General features: G+C 37.2%; 1 protein-coding gene across 3 annotated transcripts in view; it reads right to left on the reverse strand.

Annotated features, from left to right (window-relative positions):
* The window catches only part of MTA3 (metastasis associated 1 family member 3), a 141,632-nt gene extending 117,791 nt beyond the window's left edge, over positions 1–23,841 (reverse strand). For all 3 annotated transcript variants that reach the window (XR_004424823.1, XM_033124830.1, XM_033124829.1), the window contains exons 1-3: positions 23,741–23,841; positions 22,013–22,080; positions 15,885–15,978 (exon numbers count right to left, since the gene is read on the reverse strand). Coding sequence is in view for 2 of the 3 variants with exons in the window: in XM_033124830.1 (XP_032980721.1) it covers positions 15,885–15,978; positions 22,013–22,080; positions 23,741–23,768 (190 nt within the window). In the remaining variant the exon portion in view is untranslated. The remainder of the gene's footprint in view (positions 1–15,884; positions 15,979–22,012; positions 22,081–23,740) is intronic.
* Between the last annotated feature and the right edge of the window lie 1,749 nt (positions 23,842–25,590).

Genomic DNA, 25,590 nt, shown 5'->3' on the forward strand with positions numbered 1-25,590 from the left:
AGTGTCCGATGCTATGTGTTATTTTTAAATCATTACTATTACATTGTAAAAATCTAGAACTAAATGCTGTATAATTTCAACATGGGAAGGTAGAGTACAAGGAAGGAAGAAAATGTTGAGCTTAACGGATGATTTCCTTATGCTGAGGAGAGAAAAACTGGTAGAAAAATATGAAGTTAAACATGTCTGTTTAAACGTAAGGGTATTTGATTTTCTTTTTTTCCTTTATTGCGTTAACTAAAGATTTTCCCCTACAAATTAATTTGGCAAGTTAAACTCAATATAAAATAGGCAAAGGATAGAAACAGTTTACAGAAGAGGAACTAACTGTAAGTGGTTTTTATTAGAAAACTACATTTTCATAAGAAATGTAAAAAAAAAACTATACCAAGGTATCATTTTTCACCCATTAAATTCGTAAAGTTCAAAAGCCAGAGAGTAAACTATATTGGGAAGGGTGGGAGGGAACAGACACTCATTCTTTGCTGGTAGGTGTAAACTGGTACCCTATCTGAGGCAAGCAATTTGGCAATATCTATCAAAATCACAATGTACAACCTTTTGATTCCACAACTGCAATTCTAGGAATCTATCCTAAATATAGATGCTGTACTCATAGGTGTGCTAAATAAGATGTACTCTGCAGATGTTTGACAGCAAGAGATGAAAAACCCGACCCATCCTCGACCAGTACAAAGTAGTTCAATTGCTACAGTACATCAAACTGTGGAATATACCATGCAGCCATTAAAAGAAAGTACTGATATGCAAGAATCTGCAAAACAAGAAAAAACAAAGCCCAGGAAAAGTAGTATAGTATATCCAAAGTTTTTAAAAGGTCAACCTGAACCCCTCTAGGGGTACATGAAGGCATTCCATGGGGTACACAGAAACACAGGTTTAAGGAGATCAATTTTTAGACCTTCCACACGCACTAGTCCCTACTGATCTCCCTGAGAACTAGCTCATGTCCACTGCCCTTGTCTCCCTCACCTCTCAACCACACTACACCTTAGAGTGGGACTCCTAGGGGAGTAAAAATCTCCAGGATACCAAACAAAGAGACTATTGGTGACAAAACAAAAGCCTCTCTAACCAAGATATCGGAAACTCACAGTAGGGTTTTGCATCTTACACATACTTCAGTGATAGATAAGTAGTGTTAGAACTGAGGCATTTTGGCCAGTGTTGGGATATTATGAATTCAAAAATATTTGAGACTATGGCATCAGGTATCTCTCTACCTATTGATCAATCAACAGATAAATATATGAACAACTTTTACTTAAAGGCTTCACTTAAAAAAATAAAAAAATAAATAAAAATAAAAAGACTTCACTTTTTCCAACCCCTGAAAGACGGAAGAAAAAAAAAATGTATAGCTCCCAAAACAACAGTCCCAAGAAAACAAAAAAACAAAGAGCATCTGTTAAGAAAAAAAAAAGCACAGAAGGCCTTAGTCCATCACAGCAAGACTAAGCATTATCCAGGAGTATATCTTGAAATTCAGAAGAAGATGGTTGCCTTGGAGATGCATAGTACTCATTTATTAAATTTGGAAAAAGAAGTCAGACTTTCTGACAGAAAGTCAGTGTGATTTAGCTGCCTGATTTGTGGATAGGGACTGGCTTCGCCATTAAGGTTTACTGGTGGTCCTTTTCCATAAACAAATACAAGAAATCCACAGCTCCAACAATCTGATGAAAATATATTTAAGTACAGTTCATATTACATTTTACATATCAAATATTTATTAATAAATATATTTAAGAACATACATAGTATAAGATTTGAACATTTTGTCAGATATAAATTTAAAATGCAAAGATATACTTAAATGAGCATTATTTCAACTTTTCCAAATCTTTTCTGAATATATTGGTTTAAGTAAGGTCCCTATTGATGAGGTAGAACAAAAGTTAACAAAAAGTGAGCCGGGGGGGGGGGGGGGGATTAGCAGAAGGTAATTTGATCAGTACTTTGCACCCAAGTCAGAGTCAACTCCTGGGAACCGCCCAGGCTCAGCCCCTAGAGATAAATTTTTCTGTCGAAACACCCCTAGAAAAGAGAGATAAGACCCCAAACAGAATTATCTAGTTTTTGGCGCGTACACAGACTGCTGGCGTCTACCCTTAGCCTGAACTCCAGCCTCAATATAATACAATTAAAATAAAATGAACATTATGGCTTGCCCCCAACCCCCTGGGTTTTCTATATGTATTCTAGGTAAAAGCATGTGCAAAAAGAAACCAGTTATATAACCTGCACATGTCAAATGACCTCAGTCTATATGTCAAATGTCCTGAGTTTCTACGTCACATACTCTGCTATAAGAAAATTACCTGTACTTCCCTATATAAGAAAAGCTAACCTGAAGTTCAGTGCAGTATTCTGCTCTGTATAGACTGTGCCCCTGGCAGCTTCTCTGTCAGCCCTTTTCTTCTTGAATAAACGTTCTAACTTCTATTCCTTTGTGCCTTGTGAATTCTTTCACAGCCTGCGAGCAGCCACAACACCTATGATAGTTTTGTCAAATTGACTAGGCTATAGTTCATTGTCATTCAAACTTTAATCTGCTACTGTGAAAGTATTTTGTAGATGTGATTAGCATTAGCTAGGCAGTTAAGTAAAGAAGCTTATCCTCAGTGATCTGGGTGAGCCTCATCCACTCAGTTGAAAGGCCTCACCAGGGAAATTGAGGTTTACCTGAGGAAGAAGAAAATCCACCTCCTAACCTGCCAGATTTCACTTACCTGGCCGACCCCCACAATCATATCCAATTACTTGCACTAAATCTATTTATATATTTATATAAACTAGTTGGAGTTTCTCTCTCTCTGTCTCTCTCTGTAGATTATACATGTGTATGTATATGTGGTTTTACATATATATTCTGTTTCTCTGGTAGAGCCCTAAGAGACACAATCCCTATAGGTGAAAACAGTAAAAAGTATAATTAACAGCCATTTGTTACGTCTTGGTAAAACCTTTTTACTGTGCTTCTCAGAAAATGAGACCATGAATGACTCTAATGACTGATTAACAAACGTCTTCCAATTCTGCTAGTTTCAAATTCTCTGCTTTCAGCAAAACTGAAGGAGGACCTAATTGAATTGTCAGCTGCTAAATCATTTTAAAAATCACTTTCAGTGAAAAACTGCCGTATGATTTTTCACATACAATTCAGAAGAACAAAGAAGGAGGTATTTGTAAGCACTGAGGGCAGGGATTTCTGCTGCTTTGTTCACTGTTTATCACCAGAGCTTAGAAGAGTGTCCAGAATATAGCAGGAGCTCAAAACATATTTGATAAATCAATTAATGAGCAAACCTCCATCTCATTGCTTACTTAGATGGAAATACGTTGTCACAACCTACACTTAAAACACAAAAATCAAGAAAAGCATCAATGTCAAACCTGCCTCATTCCAGCAATGAGTTACATTAATTCAACGATTCATTAACTAATTGGGATGAGAAGAAGCCCCATCGAGTTCATTAAGATCATTTCCAGTAAAAATATATTTTTATGTTTAGCAATTATCAAAATTTTTATAATACTTATACTATAATTATAATAAATTCAAAAGAAAAATTTGAGAATTTGAGCTTTGTGGACTCAGGAAATAAGTTTTTACATTTTAATTTACATACACATTTTTATTACAGGGAATATGATGATCAATAAAACTTCAAGCATAAAATACATTAGGCTAAAAAATTCTGTGGAGAAAGCAAAATGGAAAGAAGCTCAAGAGGAAAAAAGGAACATGTGAAATTTCACATTGTTAAAGTAGAGCTTATTAATGTATTTTTTTAACCTGTAATGATGGGCAAATTGTTAATTTCTTTTCCACGAGAATACTTAAAAGTGTGATATAGCAATTTTTAAATGTCAGTATTTATAACACACTAGATATATCTTTGCAACTACCTAAGTTTTTGATGAAAAATTTTAGATGGCAACTTTAAAATGTATAGGGAGTAAAAGTTTTTTAAATTAACCACTGTCAGCCCAATAAACTTTAATTTTAAAAAAAAAGATTTTTAAATTAAGGTAAATCTGAGAGCAAATAAGTTGAAGGGAAACATGTGTATACTCGGTATGTATGATTTCCTTCTATACAGTGATTTTCTCAGGAAAAAACACCAGAAACTAATCAATGGTGACCTGTGGGGGAGAACTGGGTCTTTGGAGACCCGGTTTGGGGAGTTTTTGCACTGAATATACTTTTGTACCTTTTAAATGTTGACTCATATTCAAATATTACCTTTCAAAAAACAAACTTTTTTAACAATAAAATAAAAATGTAGAGGTAATCATTATAAGACTATAACTAGGATGAATACCTTGGGAAAAAAAAACTCGATAAAATGAACACAAGGAAGAAGAAACACACACACGACAATTAAAATATGATTCAATAATAATTAAATATCCTTATTGAAGTTAAAGACTCTTAGACTAGGTTTAAAAAGATGAAAAAATGCAAACAAGAAATGCAGCTGTATGTGGTTTAGAGACATTGCACTCTAAAAAATAATCTAAAGGTTAAAAACTAAATAATAAAAAAATATATAAATACACAAATACTAACAACAAAAATGGAAATAGCAACAGTAACAGCAAAAAAGAATTCAAAGTGAAAAGCATTAGAGAAAGACATTTTCTATTATTTTTAAAAAGAATCTATCTGAAAGAATAACTTCTACGTATCTGACATCGTAACTTCAAAACCAAAAACTGTTAGAAAGGCAAGGGAAAATGAATTGATGTACTTACAGAAGTAGTCAACAAGTCAGACAAACTAAGCCTATTCGTGTAAACACACATTAGGTTAAAGAAAAAAAAAGATGAAAGTATGTCCTGACCATGATTGGAGTTGGGATCTGCAGTGTAGGAAGCAGGAGCAAAGTGTAAATGAAATAAGACTACACTGATTAACTGCTGAAGCTAAGAGAGATGGTTAAATGGGGCTTTCATTGTGCTCTTGAACAACAAAGCATTACACAGCGAAAGCTATGGGAGATGACCACAGGCTCTCAAAGATAAATACGTAACCGTAAAAGCATTTAATAGAAAAGAGGAAAAAAAAGACACAAATGAATATGACTTACCCTCCCCTCCTTTTTTTTCCTCCTGGCGTATGATAAAATCGCCCTATCAAGTTCCACATAAAGTCCTATTAGGATTTTAATTGGAATTTCATTAAACTTCAAGATTAATTTGGGGAAAACTCAAACATTTACAATATTGAATAACATTTTAAACCACCAGCCTCTGATTTTATAACTCCTGTAATTCCCCTATTCATTAATTTTTGCTTTTATATTGAATTCCTTCCTTCTTTTGGATTTTATTGTTTTCTCTTGTATCTTTAATGCCTGGCTTTAATAATTATTTTTACTCATTTTTTTTCAAGGGTTGCTTTGAAGGTTTTAAATTTTCTTAAGAGTATCACTCTGGCCTTATCCTACAGGTTTTCAAGATCTAGTACTTTAATTGTCATTCTTTTTGGAATCACCACAATAGCAGATTTTATTTCTCCTTTAGCACAAAAGCTACTTATAAGCATATTTTTTAAATTTACAAATTGAATAGTAATATTGCTGGTTTTCCTTTGCTTGTTAATTGTTTACTTCGTTGCCTTGTAGACAGAATGTTACTTGTGCAGTTCTTGCTTTTGGTATTTGTTGAAGTTTTCTTTGGGCCTCATTTAAAGACAAATGTTATGAATTAACAGTCTGTCTTTTAACAGGATAATTTATTCCATTCATATTTTTTGTTATTGAGATGTTTGGACTCATATGGCCCTCTTCTATTTACCTTATTGTTCTTCCCTCTTGTATTGATTTGGGGTCTACTTGGGACCATTTTAAATTTATTAATCTAGTAATGTAGATGACGTAACATCAAATGATTTCTCTGTATCTTTCCATTGGCTATCCTAAGACATATAACCAATGTGGTGAACTTTCTACCGGCATAATAAATTGAACAGTACATATAACCTTCCCTTTCCCCAAAATATCAGACTTTTTAAAAGGCTTTATTTAGTTCCCTTCCCTGATTCTAATGTTCGGATAATCTGGAATTTTATTCCTAAATTAATTTACGTCACACTTCTTATATGTTGAAAAATACCTTTATTAGGTTGTTCATAGTGTTACTGAATTCTCAACTTAAAATAATTTGCCCTTCTATCTAAGAAATCTGATCCTCATTCCTTCGTTGATAACTTTCTCTCTAAAAACTTCACAGGATCCTCAGTTTCGCTTTGGCATTCTAAAATGAAGTATCTGTGTCTTTTTCATTCAATCTTGTCCTTCATCTCTGGGGAAATGTTCTTTTTAATAATTTCTCCTTTTCTCTCATTTATTTTTATTACTTAAATCCATCAGTGTCTTTACTATTCAGTCCTCTGTTCATTATTTTATTTCAATAACCATTTTAATTTCCCCACTTCCTTATTCTGATTGTTCTTTAGAACTGCTTTTGTTTTGTAGGATCAATAAGTATATACACATGCCACATACACATATATACATAGAAATTCACACAAATGTCTATAAAATTTTACTTTTCATATATTTGTTTCAAAATGGGGATTATGTCTTGTACATTTATCCAATTATTTAATTCAAGTATACATTGTGCCACCTATGTTGATATGTATAAATCTATTTTAATTTAAATGGCTGTAAGACATCCAGAATATATGCAGTAAACAAACTTTGTTTAGTTCAACACCCTACTGCTGGACACTTAGGTGTCTCTTATTTTTTGCTATTACCAAGATTAGTACGCAGTAATGGAAAGATTGAGTTTTAATTTTGCTAGTTATTACCAAAATTATCTCTGGTGAAAACAGTATCAATTCTAGCCGAATATAAATAATTTTAATTTTTATTATTTTTTTAGTTTTTGCTTGGAACTTTAATCGCTGATTTTTGGAAATTAGGGGAAATAGTAAGAGCTTTTTTAATTTGAACACACTGAACAACTTCCATGTTCCCAGCATTATGATGAATGTTAGTGAATATATTAGTTAACAAGAGAGACATAGTATTTGTTCTATGATACTGAGTTTAGCACAGTAATTCTTGAAGGGGTGCTAGTCCACCCAGGGAGTCCTTTGGAAAGAATGGGTGGGGGGACCACAATGAGAATGGTACTAACATTTCATAGACGAGGATGGTAGACATCCTATAGATCTATAGGTATACAGTGGAGGACAGTGCAGCACCAAAGAACTGATTCAAATGACTTTCAAATGTCCCTCTGGACATTTATCTAGGTAAAAACATGATTTTGTTATCTGCGACTAGAGCTAATTCCATTTTATGTATGGGAACACAAACTATTTTGCATATGGTTTTAACGTAACTGAATTTTCCAAGAATGCAGCCATCACATAAAATGAGAAAAGGCTGCATTTTGTTTTGTTCAGAACTTACTAACAGTACCATTCCGAAAAATCTCAACAAATGTTAGTGGTACTAATACAACATATCAGTCTAATTTCTAACTGCTGCACTGATAGTCATTATATGCATACATGCAAGCATTTCACAACTTCATTACATCTTTCACTAGTCATGCCCCAGAATTTAAACATATTGAAATACGGTACATATAATCTTATTATACAGTGTATTATTATAGAATATTGTTATTCTAGTATGAGCTTTTTCTGTTTCAGTAAGAACCTAATATTAAGTTTTAGTGTTGTTTTTTACATTATATGTACAAGTTATGCTACAGATGAATTTCACTTCGGAATAAAGAGAGCAATTTTCCTGACTTGTGCTCACTGTGGGAAAAAAATCATTTATAAAGAAAATATTCAGGGTAAGGCATGAGTGCAAGATCTCTCCATTTAGTCAATCTGTCAAAATAGAATGAGATTTACTTTTTAAAAAATAATATTTCATTAGTTATTTTTAGGAGACAGTCACAGGCTGAGATATTGATTCTAAACTGTCATTAAAAATACACAAAAACAGAAAACCTACTATGATTCCTGTCGTAGTTACCTATTGTTCAGTGACAAATCACCCCAAAACTTAGTGACATAAAACAGCACCTATTTTATTTTGCTCACAGGTTCAGTGGGTAAGAAATCCCGACAGAGCAAAGTACAGAAGACTCGTCTTTGCTTCACAATGATGGGGGCCTCGACAGGAACTCAGAAGGCTGAGGCTGGATCAGCTAGTGTGGCTCCTTCGGCCACATATCTGGCACTGGGCTCAGCAACAACTGTCAACCACAGCACCTACACATAGCCCCTCCACGTGACTTAGCTTTGTCCCAGTATGGTGGCGGAATTCCAAGCAGTAATATACAGAGAGCAAACATTCCAAGAGCACCACGCGGAAGCTGCATGGCCTTTTATGACCTAGCCCTGGGAGTCACACAGCATTATGTCTACCGTGCTGTATTGGTTACAACCCCACCCAGGTCAAATCCAAGGGACCCCACCTATCAATGGAAGAATGTCAAAGAATCTGGGGACCACAATTTTATAACCACCAGAGATTCTTTTCAACCAACCAAGATGCTAAAACAAAACAATTGGTAGCATGACTATTCAGATTTGTTCCCCTGGCAAATTTAAAGATACAAACATTTTTGGAGCAACTATGACACGTCAAGGCTGGAAAGATAATCAAGACCATGACCCCAACATTAAATTTAACACTAAGCACTCAGAACGCACAAATTATGTGCCAAGGCTAGAAAAGCAGATGTATTCAAAACAGCCAATTTCAGTTCTTTGAAGTAACTACTTCAGTTCTTTGAATGTGATTACTGGTTCTAAATCTTTTTTAAAAAGGTGTCAATTCTTTTATAAAATTCCATTTTAGTACCAAAAACCCATGAAATATATTAAACATTCCACATCTTTTTAATAATTCTTAATCATATACTGCATGAATCTCAAAATATAAAGTTCCCAATATGCCCTTTGACACCAAAACATTTTATAAGAACATGACTTAAAGCAGGATGTGATAAGAACTGTGTATAGAAGTCACCTCACCTTTTACCTGAAACAAATCATAATCTTATTGCCTAATAATGTTACCACACCCTGTAGTGAGTGTCTCATTACTTAAAATTGTAAGAAGAGTCAACACTATTTTCTGATTCTACTTATAAGAACATAAAAATGGCAGAATCATCACTAAGTTGGTAAACTATGTGAACAGGACTTAACATAGGCGGGATATGCTTATCCCCAGGCCTCTCCAACAGCTAATTCTGGTTTTAAAATTCTGAGTCGGTATAAATAAATTTTCCCATCTCCTTTCCACTTCTTCCACAAAGCTCCAACTATGTGAGTGTTGGAGCGGAAAAGCAAGGGCAAAGAGAATGAGCATTATAGTAAGTAAAAGAATTATTCTTATTCATTCCATTTTTCCCTATGTCCCAACTTCAGCCCAGAGTAAGTGACATAAAAACTGAAAAGCTAGGCAGAAAATTCTAAGGAAGAAAATGAGCTGTAAGTACAGTAAACACTCTACCTTTTGCCTAACAGGTTAAAGATGGGGCAACACAAAATTTAATTTTCTAAAGCGTCACATTTTAAGAATCACAATATAAAAATATACAATATGTCAAAAACATCTAATGCAAAAAGGCCATAAAGAGTACCCATGACATTCCCAAAGAGTCTATCAGTCCTGAGAACCATGTCCATCCTAAACTGGCAGCACTTTTTAAATCCGAAATTCCATTTTCAATAGATTAAGAGAACCAAGATTGCTATTAAAACACAAAGTATGTACGCTGGCTTTGGTAAAATTGCCTTAGAAGAATCAATAACAAATACTCAAGTCAGGTTTCTTTTAATTCTAAAGAATACACCACAAGATAGTCCAACCTGTTAGAAGTAATGGCAGTCTAGGTATAGCACCACCCTCTCTCAAAAAAGAGTCCATCCCTGATTAGATTGTAGTCGTCAAGATCACTTCCCAGTAAAAGGAACCAGGGCTCTATGGAGACAAGGTCTGGGGCAAGAAGTGGAAAAGATAATCCTGGAATATCTTGTCATACCAGAAAACAAATAATATAATAAAGACTACTGGGATTATTTCAAAATGACTCAAGAACCAACCTACATAAGCTCCAGTGGTTGGAGACAGGACAACTTGAGAATCAATAAGGATAACAATAGACAGTATCAAGTATGTCCAAATCCTCAAGTTCACCATGTAACTAAAAAAGACATGAACTGATGATGTTTGGAGGATACCAGGAACAACCTCATTATTTTTGAAAACTGTTAACCAAGAAGAAAAACCACATCAAGCATTTAACACACCTTTCCTATAAGATCTGAACCTGAGGAGTAACCTGATAATTAACAGAGGAAATATTCTTTTCATAGAAATATTCCACTCAGCAAATGAGGGCATGATAGAATTAAAAGCATAATTTTTGCAACTTGAATGAATTAACAGATTAAGGCCATCAATCAGTGATTGAAAACATTACAAAAAGAGTTTAAGAATCTTTTTTTAAAACTTTTTGCTATAAAAGGTATTAGGAGAAAATGCTGCAAAAGGTTTCCAAAAAAATGCTGAATAAGCCTATATAGTATCATAATGCTGAAGTTAGATAAGAGAATGTTCTTGTTCTTAAACTATATTCACTGGAGTATCTTTAGGGCCTAGGAGAAATAGGTCTGCAGTGTACTTTGAAATGGTTCAAAAATACTAACAATATGTACACAGACAGAATAATTCTTATATAGCAAAATCTTAACATTTGAGAAATCTGGGTGAAGGGCATATGGGAATTTTTGGTAATATTTTCAATAATTTTTCTACAAATCTAAAATTATTTCAAAGTAAAATGTTAAAAGACAGAAAACAATACATTACAGACATAATGAAGTAGTACATGAAGAACACAGTATTACCTATGAAGTAATCCTACACCTCCTAACCAACCCCCCCCAAAAAAAACAAATCCGGGATTAGATCCTCTAAAATCTGGATCTAACTATTCATCTACAGAGAAACTTGGTAAAGGACACAACGGAGATGCAATCAACAAACTCCAGACCAGAGGAAACTCTACAGGATGCGTGACCTGGTATCTTCAACAAAATATTAAGAGGGAAGGGAGAGGAGGCAGGGGGAGGGGAGGGGAGGGCGAAGGAGAGGATATGAATGAATGTGTATCTACAGATTAAAAGACTTAGTAATGTCTACACCAAAACTTGTACATGAATGTTCACAACAGTATTATTCATAATAATCAGAAAGTGGGAAACAATGCAAACGCCCATTAACTGATGAATAATAGATAAAATGTGGTATATCCATCCAATGGTATATCATTCAGCTATAAACAGGAACAAAGGGATTCATGCTATAACGTGGAAGAACCTTTAAAAACATTATGCTAACAACAACAACAACAAAAAGCCAGACACAGAAAAACATATTGTATGGTTCCATTTACATGAAATGTCAAGAACACAGAAAAACAAAAAAAAGCCAGACACAGAAAAACACATATTGTATGATTCCACTTATATGAAAAGTCCAGAATAAGCAAATCCATAGAGACAGAAAGTAGAACAGCTGTTGCCAGAGGCTGAGAGAATGGGGGGATGGGGAGTAACTGGTTTCTTTTGGGGATGATGAAAATATTCTCAAATTAAATAGTGGTGCTGGTTATATAGCTTTGTGAGTATACTAAAAACCACTAAATTATGCACTTTAAAAGAAGATACATGCAAAAAAATGAAATTGGACCACCATTTACGCCATATACGAGAACAAATTCAAAATGGATTAAAGACTTAAATGTAAGACCCGAAACCATAAAACTCCTAGAAGAAAATACAGGGAGTAAATGTGCAGACATTACCCTGAGTAACGTTATTACTGATATATCCCCTCGGGCAAGGGAAGTAAAAGAAAAAATAAGCATATGGGATTATATCAACCTTAAAAGTTTGTTCACAGCAAAGGAAACCATCAATAAAACAAAAAGGCATCCTACTGAATGGGAGAAGATATTTGTCTATGATACATCTGATAATGGGTTAATATCCAAAAATTATAAAACACTCATTCAGCTCAACACCAAAAAAGCAAGCAACCCAATTAAAAAATGGGCAGAGGACATGGAGACACACTTTTCCAAAGAGGACGTACAGATGGCCAATAGACGTATGAAAAAATGCTCAACCTCACTAATCATTAGAGAAATGCAAATAAAAACCACAATGAGATACCACCTCAGTCTGGTCAGAACGGCTATCATCAATAAATAACAAACAACAAGTGCTGGCGAGGTTGTGGAGAAAAGGGAACCCTCGCACACTGCTGGTGGGATTGCAGATTGGTGTAGACCCTACGGAAAACAGTATGGAGCTACCTGTTCCATAAAACAAAAAACTAGAAATGGAACTACCTTATGACCCAGCAATGCCACTCTTAGGTATCTATTCAGAGAAATCCAAGACGTTAATTCGAAAAAATATATACACCCCTATGTTTATTGCAGCGCTATTTACAATAGCCCAAATTTGGGAACAACCGAAATGCCCATCAGTAAATGACTGGAGTAAGAAACTGGTACATTTATACAATGGAGTATTACTCATCTATAAAGAAGAATGAAATCTTACCATTTGCAACGATATGGATGAGCCTAGAGAGAACATTATGCTAAGTGAACTAAGTCAGTCGGAGAAAGACAAATACCGTATGATCTCACGTCTATGTGGAATCCAAAGAACTGAATCAATGAGCAAAGTAAACAGAAATAGTCTCAGAGATATAGAGGAAAAACTGATGGTTGCTAGAAGGGCGGGGGGTGGAGATGAGGGAGAAGGAGAAGGAATTAGCATAAATGGGTAACCACAAGATGGCCACGGGGACATGAAAGACAGTTTGGGGAATATCCAAAGATTTTGTAGGCTGTCAGATGGGCACATGTCTTATTAGGGAGACCACTTCATGGACGGTGTAAATGCTTGACCACTGCACTGTACACCTGAAGCTGAAGCTGCATAATATTGTATGTCAACTGTAATTTATTATATACATTTATATATATATGTATATATGTATAATACATATATATATTATATATACGTATTATGGATATGGAGTATAGCATAGGGAATAGTCAATGGAATTGTAATAGATATATATGATGTCAGAGGGGCAATAGATTGGGGGAGGGGGTTATCTCTTTGTGAGGGGTGAAATGTCTAACTATTGCATTGTTTTGTACACCTGAAACTGAAAAAAAAGATTTTATGCTATCTGAATGTATCTCAATTTTTAAAAATGGATGGTCATGGGGGAAAAACAGGGACTTAAGAGTCCTATCAAGCAATCGTAATCTATTAACCTTATTTGGATCCCATTTTAAACAAACTATAAAAAAGAAAAAATATCATAAGAGGAGAAATGTGACAACTAACTAGATATTAATGAGACTAATGTTTACAGAATCCTAAATGATTAATGGATGCTAAAACAAGTAGGTTAAAGTTTGACCAAGAAAAAGATATTTATATAGTTGCCAAGTGTTTCCCCCAAAATAACTTAGAAAAGACAAAGGGACACCACCTTAACCAAGTCATCAAAAACATAACATTGCCAATATTGGGACAAACCCAATTATATGCCTCCTAACACAATGCACTGAGAACACATCGTCACTTCTGTGGCATACCTACAAAAACACATAACCTGAATCTAACCATGAGGAAACATTAGACACAATTTGAGCCATACTCCACAAAATAACTGGCAGGTTTTCTTCAAAAAGGTTAAGGTCAAAAAAACAAAGACTGAGGAACTGGTTTCTTATAAAGAAGCTGTGACAATAAAATACAGTGTATAAGCCTGGATTTTATTCTAGACTAAGGAAAAAATACATAGCTATAAAGAACACTATTGGGACATGAAATCTGAATAAAAACTGTGAATGAGAATAGTTTTGAGTAAATATTAGGTTTCTTGACTTGTTTACTATACTGTGGTTATATGTAAAAGAATTTCCTTGTATGTAGGAAAAACTCACTTATGTCTCCAACTTATTCTTAAATTGTTCAGGAAAAAATATGCATATTTATACATATAAATATATATAAAGAATGATAAAGTCAATAGAACAAAATGTTAAATGCAGAATCTAGGTAAAGGGCATATGGGAGTTCCTTGTATATTCTTGGCACTCTGAGTTTGAATGATGCCATTATCTTTTAGAAATACATACTGAAATATTTACAAATGAAATGGTAAGCTTTCTCTGATGAGCTTCAAAATAATAGGACAAGTGAGTAGGGGTCTAGATTAATCACTTGGTCATGTATTGTTAACTGTTAAAGCAGAGTAATGGAAACATCAAGTATATTATACTATTCTCTGCACTTTTATATGTCTGAAATATTCTGTAGTAAAAACTTTAAAGGAATCCATAACGAAAAGTTTCTTAAATGGATAAACTAAGGCTCAGGAAAATTAAGTGTCACCCACACCCAGGACTCCAGATTTGAAATCTTTCTAACATAGGACACTCTCTCTATTGACCCTCTCTTAAAACCTCAGCAGATCCCCTGACAATCTTTACACTCACTACCTTTGCAGCAACAACTTTAGAAGCTACATTAGAAACTAAATTAAATCCAAAAGTTTAGGAATATAAATGAGACATTTTATATTTCTTAAGTTTATGTTGTTAACAGTGATAAAATCCAAATAATTCTGCACAGACGCTTTCACAACACATTAAATTTATAGATTTTGGCTATGGTTAAAATAACTGATTAGTATGTCATTTTAAAAAATGATTTATTTGGGTCTCATACATGACGGACAAATATGAATGCCCTGAATCTGTCGATATATAATTTTTAAGTATTATACAACAACCCATATCACGATGAATGCTTCCTAGACAAAAACAGAAAGAAATTGAAAAACACTATGAACTATATAGCAGAATATACAGTAAGAATTTAACTCACAAGACAACCTGGTTAAACTGGCAACACATGGGGAAAGATTGCTCAAGCAGACGCAGATCAATCTGTGCACACAATAGCCTCCCTTTCACCCATTACCAAATGATTTCTAAAGCCTCAGGATGCCCAACACCAAACTATTACAGATCACAGTATCAAACTGAAAAATACACACACGCATGATCCTGGCCTTTTGTATTTCACAGGATGAAAATAGCTTTCAAGATAGAGTACTTATAATCCACATATTCCTTCATTCTTAAGATTTAAATCACTTTATGATTGTTGTTTCAAAAAATAGTCAAAGGTGCTAAAATATGTCAAAGCTGTTGATTGAACAAAATAAAAAATAAAGATTACATTACAAAGAAGTGCTCAGAGTTACCATCTATAAGAATTCATATCTAAATATCACTTTGCACTTCTTTTCATAGCAATTTTTTCATACATACTAATACTATCAACATATAATATTCAGAATTTTTTAAATGTAAACATTGCCCAGTTGTTTAGAAAGGGAAAGAAGTCCTCCAAAAAATTACCAGTGAAGTATAAATTTCCTCATATGTGTATCCTCAAACCACCATCGAAAATAGGAGATGGCAAAACACTGCCCTAGTTGTCTGCTAAATCCGACTTGCAAAGACTTCTATTTCAGCATTTTGACTAATTAATAAACATATGATGTAACCTAAAAAAATATATATACTATAACACCAAGCACTACCCAAAAAATTACTCCCATTTAAACTAGAGGAATACAAATGGGAAAGTAAAAAGCTACAGGTAACAAAAAAGTATTTTTTCTCACATCATGGAAAACGAAAGACTTAAAACATTTTTTTGGTAATCCAAAAAACAACAACAACAATGAACTTACTAGCATGCTTGTCTGCAAGCATTATAAGCGTGTTGGAAATATCTCGTCGTCTATAAAAGCACACTACTTTTGCTTCCACATTGCCAGTCGCAGTCTAAAAAATAAGAAAAATAAAAGTCATCTGTACTGAATATTAGATTCAAATAATTTATAAAACAAAACTAGATACAGCACAATTATAATGTCACTCGCATTTACACTGTGCAAACCACAACGGCAGGATAATCAGAGAGCTAAAATACTCAAATAAGGATGAGCAGCAGTTGTTCAGGTTCCAAGTGAAACTGAAATGTTCAACATAAAATAACTTACTGGCATCAATTACACTAAAGTGATCAGACCCTTTTAATAACTAACGCCAGACATGGTTAAATCTCATTAGCCTTAAAGAACTAATCCCAAAAACTTCAACAGCCACAAAAGAACTTATTTAAGACTGTTAAACATATCTCCTCCAAACCCACTCCCAGAGGTGCAGGTTAAGAGAAGAATCATCCAGCCCTCTCCTGACCACCCCCATATTGGACTGACGGTGCAGATCTCTGTAGGTGTGGTGCAGCAGAAGGGACCAGATGACCTGGAAAAGCATTCTCCAGCCCAAGGGAGTCTATGAATCCATAATAGCCAATAATCTTAGGAGTACTTACTTTACCTTCAAATATGAAAGTATTAAAAACCTTAAGTTATGAACACTGATGCTCTTATTTCTTTCTGACTACAGTCTAGAATAAAATCAATATTCAGTTAGGTTGTAATTTACTGCAGCTTGGGCCCAGGCTCCAACTCTCCTTTATGAATTCTGAGAGCTTTCAAGAAGGTCAATCATTCATTACAAAGTTCCTTATAAAAACACACAGTACAATAAAAATGCTATTGTGATTTCCAATTTCAAACACATTGAAAACGACTTTTCAAAATTTTTCTGGGCAGATATATTCAAATGCAGATATATTCAAATATAAAGAAATAAGTATATGTGCTACAGTAAATTTGTCAATTTTATGAAGTTTAGTGTGTTTTAGAGTGTAAAATCATCTTGTAGAAATATTGCCCCTTAAAATTGAAATAATATTAAATCCTAACCAAAGTGCTTCTTTCTATATTTCACAATATTGTGATCAAATACATCCTCCAGAAATAATGATCCAACTATCTGCAAAAAGAACAGGCCAGTATTTCCATATAAGTAAAATCTATCAATGACTTCAATTATAAGCTCTTTATCATTGTCTTCTTGACACAGAAATATGTTGAAAACCCAAAGCAAGAGTTTCAAGGCATCCTTTTTCTGCCTCACTAGTGAGTTCCTTCCACAGGGAAACTCTACAAGCTAATTAAATTCTTACTTAGGGGTGGCCGGTTAGCTCAGTTGGTTAAAGCATGGTGCTAATAACACCGAGGTTGCCAGTTCAATCCCCACATGGGCCACTGTGAGCTGCACCCTCCTTAAAAATAAAAATAAATAAATTCTTATTTAAACCTGCTTGGGGTGGAGGGCCATAGTTCAAAATAAATATTCTCTTCTTGAACTGTGCATACACTTGGCCATGAATGAGGTAGTTTACAACTATAGTATGCCTCTACAACACACACACCACCCCACCCCACCCCCCCACACACACACACAACCTCAGACAGCCCTCTAAAGCTAAACTACTCAAATTGTGGTCCAAAGCCCAATCCACAACAGTGATTGTAGCGAAAGTGCAGAATTGAGAGTAAGAGTATTATAGTATTTGAAAGTTAAGTTTTATACTATTGAACCTAACAATGAAAAATGGGGCTTGTATGTTTATAAGAATATTTTAAATTTCATTTTTCTACCTTTTTTAATTTTACAAAAGCAGTCTTAGATAGTGAAAATTCTTAAAAATCCTTCACCAGGAAAAGTTTAAAAAGCACTGCTCTAAGATAGGTTAAATATTTGGTATATGTATTCCACGCGCCCATCCCACCACCACCCTTTGGTTATTCACCAAATTTCTTTTGAACCCTTCCTATGTGCCCAAGCACTGAGCTAAGCACTGCAAATACATGGTGCCTGCCCTCCCTGAGCCCCCACTCTGGCAAGGATGCCTGGTCACATGTCATCTCCTCTCCACCCTTCCAAAACCCAGGTGTAATCTTGTCCCTCACCTGACCAGAAACCTTCACGGGTTCCCCACAACTAATGCATAACGGTAAAATATCCCTGACAATATTCCCAGCACTATTTTCCTTTACTTCCCCCTTTCCCTTCCAGACTCCACTTCTCACTCTTGGAGGCAGGAAGTACAACCTGTTGGGGGAAGGGTAGAAAAAAGCTTCATAAAGTAGGAACTGGAGTGGCTAGGAAAGAAAGAAAGGAGTCCAACAGGTGAAGCCGGGAGGACTTAGTCTAAGAAAAAGGAATGCCCTGAGCAAAAACTCACAGGTGGGAAAAATGGGGACATGAATAAAGAAGAACCCACAATGAACATGAATGTTTTTCCTGGGTTCTTTTCTCCATTTAGTTTGCAGCCTCTTAAATCTCTGTTCTGTCAAACACGTTTACTAAAATAACCTCTAGCAATAAGAGGCTTTTCTTAAGCTCTAAAATCATTTTAGTTAACCTCATACTCATGTCTGTTTCTATCCCAGACTTAGAAAATACATTATTTAAAAAAATATTAAAAAAAAAAAACCACTTTCCATTTCGGAAAGTCCATGGTTTACCCAAAGAACGAGTGGAAAGGGACTTACTCAATTTCTGTCCTTAGTTCCCAAAAGCTCCTAAATGGCAGGAGGAGTCTTAACTTGGGTTCCATGAAAAGGGCTTTGAGGGAATCTCCTGAAATTATGTGCAAAATCTTGTATGTGCAAATGTAGATGGGAGGGAGGACTCATCAGATGGTCAAAGAAGTTAGTGACTCCCTTCCCTCCACTAAGAAAATAAGACCCTAAACATTAAAATGAAGCTCAGAGCAAGTCAGAAGACTAGTAAAATACATAGAATAGGAAGATACAGATAAATTATACAATATACAAACAAAAAAACCCAATAGCAAATAACATGCTAATTTATCCACAAGCATAACTTCCAAAACTTCCTGAGACTACATCTTCATTATTATGTGCAGAGATTTCTTTCAACATATAGGCACTCAATCTTTAGAAACAAGAGCAACACCCAACCTAGATAGTGACTAAATAAAATTTGCCAAGTTGTTTACTATTTTAACCTTATATTCTTCTTCCAAAAAATCATCTTCACTATATCTGAGAACAAATTAGGAGAGGAAAAGAGGGACTATAAGATAAAAAATATTACCTGTATTCATCAACTGGTATTTAGTTTTACACCTAAAAGTTCCCAAAACTTTTCCGGAAAAAATTGAGACTAAAATATATTACTGAAATTAAAAAAGAAATACTGTAGTCCAGATTTCAAACTAAGCAAGTAACATTTCAAATAGGATTTTTTTAAAAACCAGGCGCCATCCCATAAAAGTGAATTTTCTGTAACAATGGTGATTGACAGCTTATCCTAAGAATTTGGCTTAAAAAATTTTCTATTTAGAAGATAATTAATAACATCTTTTCTTCTCCTTGCTTACCACTTATATACCAAGTGTTCTTAAAAGAATTATTTGGATTTTCTAATCCACTTTGCCAACTTGACCTCAGATCTTTTCAAGGCCTTTCTGGAACACTCTTTTTTTTAATATAAATTTTATTGGGGAGTATTGGGGGACAGTGTGTTTCTCCAGGGCCCATCAGCTCCAAGCAGTTGTCTTTCAATCTAGTTGTGGAGGGCGCAACTCAGCTCCAAGTTCAGTCACCGTTTTCAATCTTTAGTTGCAGGGGGCACAGCCCACCATCCCATGCGGGCATTGAACCAGCAACCTTGTTGTTGAGAGCTCGCGCTCTAACCAACTGAGCCATCCGGCCGCCCTGTGGAACACTATTGTGGCCTCTCTCCCACGGCTACTTCCCTCATACTATAGGCCTCAACTTCAACATCCTTGAAGTCTTTTCTTTCCCTATTCAAAGGAGGTGACTTTTTTTATTCCTTTTGTCAAAGTTCTTGCTTATTTCCTTCTTAGAAGTTTTCACTATTTTCTTTATGCCTCTTATCTTTTCATGGGTCTTCCTCGTCTCGTCTCTTTCATGAGAACGTAGAATGTGTGCGAAGACCATGTCCATATTGTTCTCTGTTGTATCCTAAACCTAATATAGTGCCTAGTACATAATAGGTGCTCAATAAATATTTGTTTAATCACTTATTTAAAATATTTTTTTCACATTCTTTCTAAATAAAGACCCAATGTAAATATTTAGTATTTACTTAGCCAATCTCAGTTCCTGTTTACCAGTACTCCATCCAGGCAAACTGCCATTCCCTGAAATTCCACTTCTCACAGTTCAGTCATCCCCAGCCCCCAAAGGACCATGATTATATTAATGACTCTGTACTGAAAGCAGAAGGGCAGAGAGAAGGTAAGGACTGGTGTGGGGAGTGGGGGTACTTTTGAAGTGATGGTAATATAATGGTAAAGGAGTGTGAAATGATCCAAGTCTAAGCTCAATGTGTAACCCAGTCACTAAACCACTGTGTGCCTCATGACTACAATTCATAATACATCTACCTTAAAGGTCTAAGGTTATTGTGAGGCTCAAAAAAGTTAACAAATGTGAATCCCCAGATTACATGCTTTCAGAACATCATGCTCTGATGTTTGTAAATTTAGCACAGCTGCAATTTTCCTTCTACTTGTGGGATTCTTTGGATGATGTCTGACTCCACAACTGGACCTATTTTTGTTCACCCATGAATTCCTAAAAGTGCCTATCTAAAAGTGCCTGGCAAGTGGCAGAAATGTCCTCAGAAATATCTACAAAATTAATCAATCAAAATACTTCATAAACAGGAAAACTATGCACAGGTATTAATATCAGACATTTAAGAAATCCACTAATTCAACAAATATTTACTGAATGCCGTAACTATATGCCAGTCACTATTCTAAGACACTTGGGATGCATTAATGAACAGAAAAGATCATTACACGCAGAGAGCTTACATTCTATTTGGGAAAACAGGCAATGAAAATAAACATAATTAAATATATTTGAAGGTGATAAAAGATACCAAAAAAAGAGCAAGGTACAGGGGAATGGTAACAATTAATCAATCCCACAGTGGACATGTGAGAAACAGCACCGTCTACTGTGCTTGGACACAAATGAGTGAGGTGGAAAGCAGCAAGCGGGGAAGTCAAAGAGGGACACTTCCAGCCCAGCGTCTTCATTTGGTGGTGGTCTCAAACACTACAGAAGTTTTCAAAATGCGAGGCTTCTACGGTAATCCCAGAAGCAAACCAAGACCTCCAGGCTGGTAAGCTAGAAATGCCTGTGGCCAGATCTGGCTTCCTGGGACTCAGAACTCACTCTCCAGGATGGTATTTTGGGGGAAAAGTATCAGCAGACAGCCCCAAACATTTTAACACTATGAATTCTCATAAGCTACATAACTAACCCTTCAAGTGATTTGGAGGAAACCAGAGCATCATCTGAAATCTATGGTTTGTGTAGTTTGATTGTTTTCGTGTGCCTCTGTTGTGAAAGCTCATCTACTGCAAACAGTCATAATGCTTCTGATGTCCTAGACACCTGTGATCAGGGACAAACCTTCACGTAAAAGTTTTATTTGGCCTAAGGTACAAAGCTACTTGGGCCTAAAGTACAAAACCGGATTCTTATTAGTTAGCCTAGCCCAGAATTTTACAAATTCCCTTCAACATTCTATTTCCTAGTGTCCTTCTTCCAAAGCTAGAGGAGGAAAAAATTAATTCACTAAAAAGGTAGAAATACGAATTATGACTCTATATATAAAAAGGGACTGAGTTAGAGGAGTGACTTACTCTTGAGAGGTTCTAAGCAATTTGAAGAAATCTGCAGATATTAAATGTTCAATAACATTTAATATCAGAGGTAATTAGAAAAAGCAAAAGAATATTCAGAATCCCTAATAGCTCTCTAATGTGAAATCTCTACTTTCAAAGAGTCTGGGACTGAAAGTAAAATCACCTCTTATGCCCTTTACCCAATTACCTTCAATAGAAAACAATTATTTTTTAATATTAGAATCAAGAACACCAAGTGTATACCTTGTTGAGTTCTTCTATCCTCCTGATTAGGTACGGGTTGCTGGAGGAATTCTCAAAGTACACGTAATCTGTAATTAAAGAAAGAGCTTAATCTTTTCAACAGAAAGTTCACATTTGTCAATCTATGACTTTCTATGTTAGGCAATTCACACTCAAAATGAAGCATGTAATTCATTCCCTGGTAAAAGCAAACTTAGTAATGCAACCTCAATGTATTCTCATGTGCCTACAAATTCACAGACCCTTATATTCCTGCATTTTCATTTCAATTAATGTTTTATCAAGTTCTCCTACACTCTTGTCCCACACATGTCATTTCTTTTGTAACAAAACAAAACAACACCTCTTGTCATCATTGAATAGTCAGGGATGACTAAACCATGTGTCTTTCATACTATAACTGCTTCAACATCTTTTCCCTCTAATCCAATTTGCCCTGGAATATGCTTCTCACATAAAACTATCGATCTAAGACAAATTCCAAGCATCCTGAAAGGCCCAGCAGCCCAAAGTACATTTCAATCAACTTAAACAAAAAATAAACAAACAATCAGGTGAGCAGAGCAGGTAAGAGGAAGCACACTGACAAAACTTTTCCATAGCTCTAGCTAGGACGATAAGGGGGAAAAACGGAGAAGAGTGGATGTCACTTTCTGAGAGACAGAGCTCTCCGAGGTAGGATCAGTCTTTTTTATCACCTTTTACTATAAGTAATCCAGATCCACTTAGGGTCTTGTTATAAAAAATTGCTGAAGCCTTTCAACAAAAAAAGAATAAAAATTTTCAAGTGTGGCTTTTCCTCTCATTTAATAGGCTCACTGGAAATTTCCCACTGTGTGTTTATTTGAGAGGCTGGACTGCATTGTTATTGTCTATCTTAGTGGCTCTTTCCTGTCTCTTTTCTGCAAAGTGGCCTCATTTAGCCAGGCCATTCCCAACACCATCCATCAGGAGTTCAGCTAATGAGCACAGAAGCACAAGCAAGTCTCACACACAAACACACCACTTATCTGAATTATTATTTTACCAGGAAAGAGGGAGGAGGGCGTCGTGAGTAGGGAGAAAGTTTGTTTGACCTTATTTCTCTCTTCTGCAGAAGGCTGGGAAGGAGGCAGACAGGACAGCAAACGTCCAGGCAGAGCTCACCTCCCCACCTCTGGCTGCGGTGCCCTGGCCCCACTAAGCTCCATTCTTGGGGAGCAGGACAAGAAACGGAGGGTGTGAGGAAGGAGAGGTGCAGGGCCCTGTCCCTGCTAACAGGCCTGTCCAGCTGTGACCCCGGCTGGGCCCCCATCGCCCCCACCCCCACCCCACTGAAGAGAAGTAGAAGATGGGGGGATGTCCCCACCCCTCCAACCCCTACAGCCTAGAAGGCACGCGAGGAGAGACCACCCTATTAGGGGGCTCGACGGCCCATACCCCCATGGGAGTTCTTGGAGGGGGCGTCTGATAATTCACACCCCCAAGTACAGGCCCGGCCCTGAAACACTGGGCGGGTGGGGGAGGTGGGCCTAGGCCCCTCGCGAGCCACGGTGGGGGGAGGGGGTAGAGGAAGGGGAGGGGGTAGGGTGGGGAGCCCCGGCCCCCTCTGCGGGCCCCGGCGCCCCCTAACCCCCTGCGCCCTCAGTCCGGGCGCCCGTGGCTCCCAGCGGTTAGGGTGAACTCGCCCCGACCCCCCATTCCCGGAACCCGCTCCCAGACGGGCCGGGTCGGGCCGAGCCTTCCTACCTCCGACCCGGTACATGTTGGCCGCCATGTCCGCCCGCCCGCCCGCGGAGCCCGAGCCGAGCCCCGCCCGCCGCCGCTGCTGCCGCCGCCGCCTCAGCCTAGTCCGCCGCCGCCTCCGCCGCCGCCGCCGCCTCGCCACGGGGGGGAGGGGAAGGAGGGAACGAGGGGAGGGGGAAGTGAAGGGGAGGGGACGCCGACGGGTGGGGGCAGGTGCCCGCCCCCAGCCTCGGGCAAGCGAGGCCAAGTGGGCCGGGCCAGGGGAGGTCGGAGCGCAGCCGGGCCAGCAGGGAATTGGGGAGGGGTCCGGTTTGGGGGGTCTTGATGAAAGTAGAGGATCCTAGGGCAAGAGTCCTGACTTAGGAGGAGGCTTGCACTCGCAAATGCAGACGAGGGGCCATTGGAGAATTGGGCTGGGGGCAAGGGCTCAGCCTCCCCAGAGCCCCTATCGCCCCACCCAGTGTACCCTGTCACCTGCCCACCCTTAGACAGTCTTCCCCTCTGCTTCCGTCCTTGGGAGCCCCAGTAAATGTGACCTCGAGCACGTGAGTTCCTGTCTCGAAGCAAACACTTGGATGCAAATAAGTGCACGCGGCAGGGCGCCTTCCTTGTGCGGATGTTAATGCGGCGGGCCTGGAGCTTGTAGGCCCTAGGGCCAGAAGGACACCAGGTGCTGCCAGCTTCCCCAGGCAGAGACCCAGCTGTGGACAAGGCTAGAAAAGCTGGCTCCCTCCCAAGTCCACCCTAACTGCAGTGGCAGGTCTATCAACGTTCACCCCAAAACTGGGCTGAACAGAACCCACATCGGGAAGACTTGCCTCTAGACAGCCCCTGTATACAGAGCTGCCCTGCTGGGAGAAGAGGATGGGGGGGAGGGCGTTCCTTTGTTCACAGGGGAGCAGAGCTCTACAGTTCTTCACCAGCACCCTCAAAGGAGGGGACAGTGTCAATCAGCTTGCCGTTGATTGTTGGAGTTAACTTAGTTGTGTGCCTAAAGCTTTTACATAGTTATTATTTTCCCATGCTAATTCTCTAGACAATCCCTGTTTTCTCATCCTTCATATCCTCACAGAAATCAAAAACCAAATAAGAGTTGAATCGTAGCTGGCTATCCCCCACATGAGCACAAACAGCTTTCTTTAGAGAAGCCAATCCATTCCAAACTACTCCCAGGCATTGCTGTATAATAAACATGAAGATGATCCCTTACTGTGGTGGATTGTGTGAAGTTTCTGGTGATTTACAGCTATGCGTTGTTGACTCTGAGTTTGGGGTCTGCGCAGGGATGGGAGATGTCCCCAGAAAAGAAGACTGTGTTTTGTTTGTCTGGTGATGGCATTTGTGACGGTCCATTATTGCAAATTATTGAGATGAAAAAAATAATTTTCTAGCTAGCTGAGGCAAAGTAAAAAAATAAAATAAAATAAAGCACCTTTGCCTGAATTAACTTTATTGACTATGGCCCAAGATTTCTCACCTTCTAATAAAATAAGGATACTAATTCCACCTCATAGGTCGGGTGAGGATCAGTTGTGAAGATACCTGAAAATGCTTTGTAAACCACTCTGCATAGAGCACCATGCAAATAACAGGTGTTCGTTGCTTTTTTTTTTTTTTTTTTAACTCCGGGAAGTTTCAGATTCCCAAGGGTTTTACACTATGTGTCAAATTGTGAGCCTGGGTCAGCTATTTTGACCCAGAGAAAAAAGCAAAAGTGTTCTTTTATGCACACTGCGTAGTTGTTATTTATTAAAATCCATTTATTTGAGATCCTACCAAAAACAGGTAGGATCTGTTGTGACTTACCTGACATCACTGCATTTCTAAGCTGACATATAAGTAGGCTGAATAAT

Source organism: Rhinolophus ferrumequinum, chromosome 13, assembly GCF_004115265.2.
Source record: "Rhinolophus ferrumequinum isolate MPI-CBG mRhiFer1 chromosome 13, mRhiFer1_v1.p, whole genome shotgun sequence".
Classification (NCBI taxonomy): Eukaryota; Metazoa; Chordata; class Mammalia; order Chiroptera; family Rhinolophidae; genus Rhinolophus; species Rhinolophus ferrumequinum.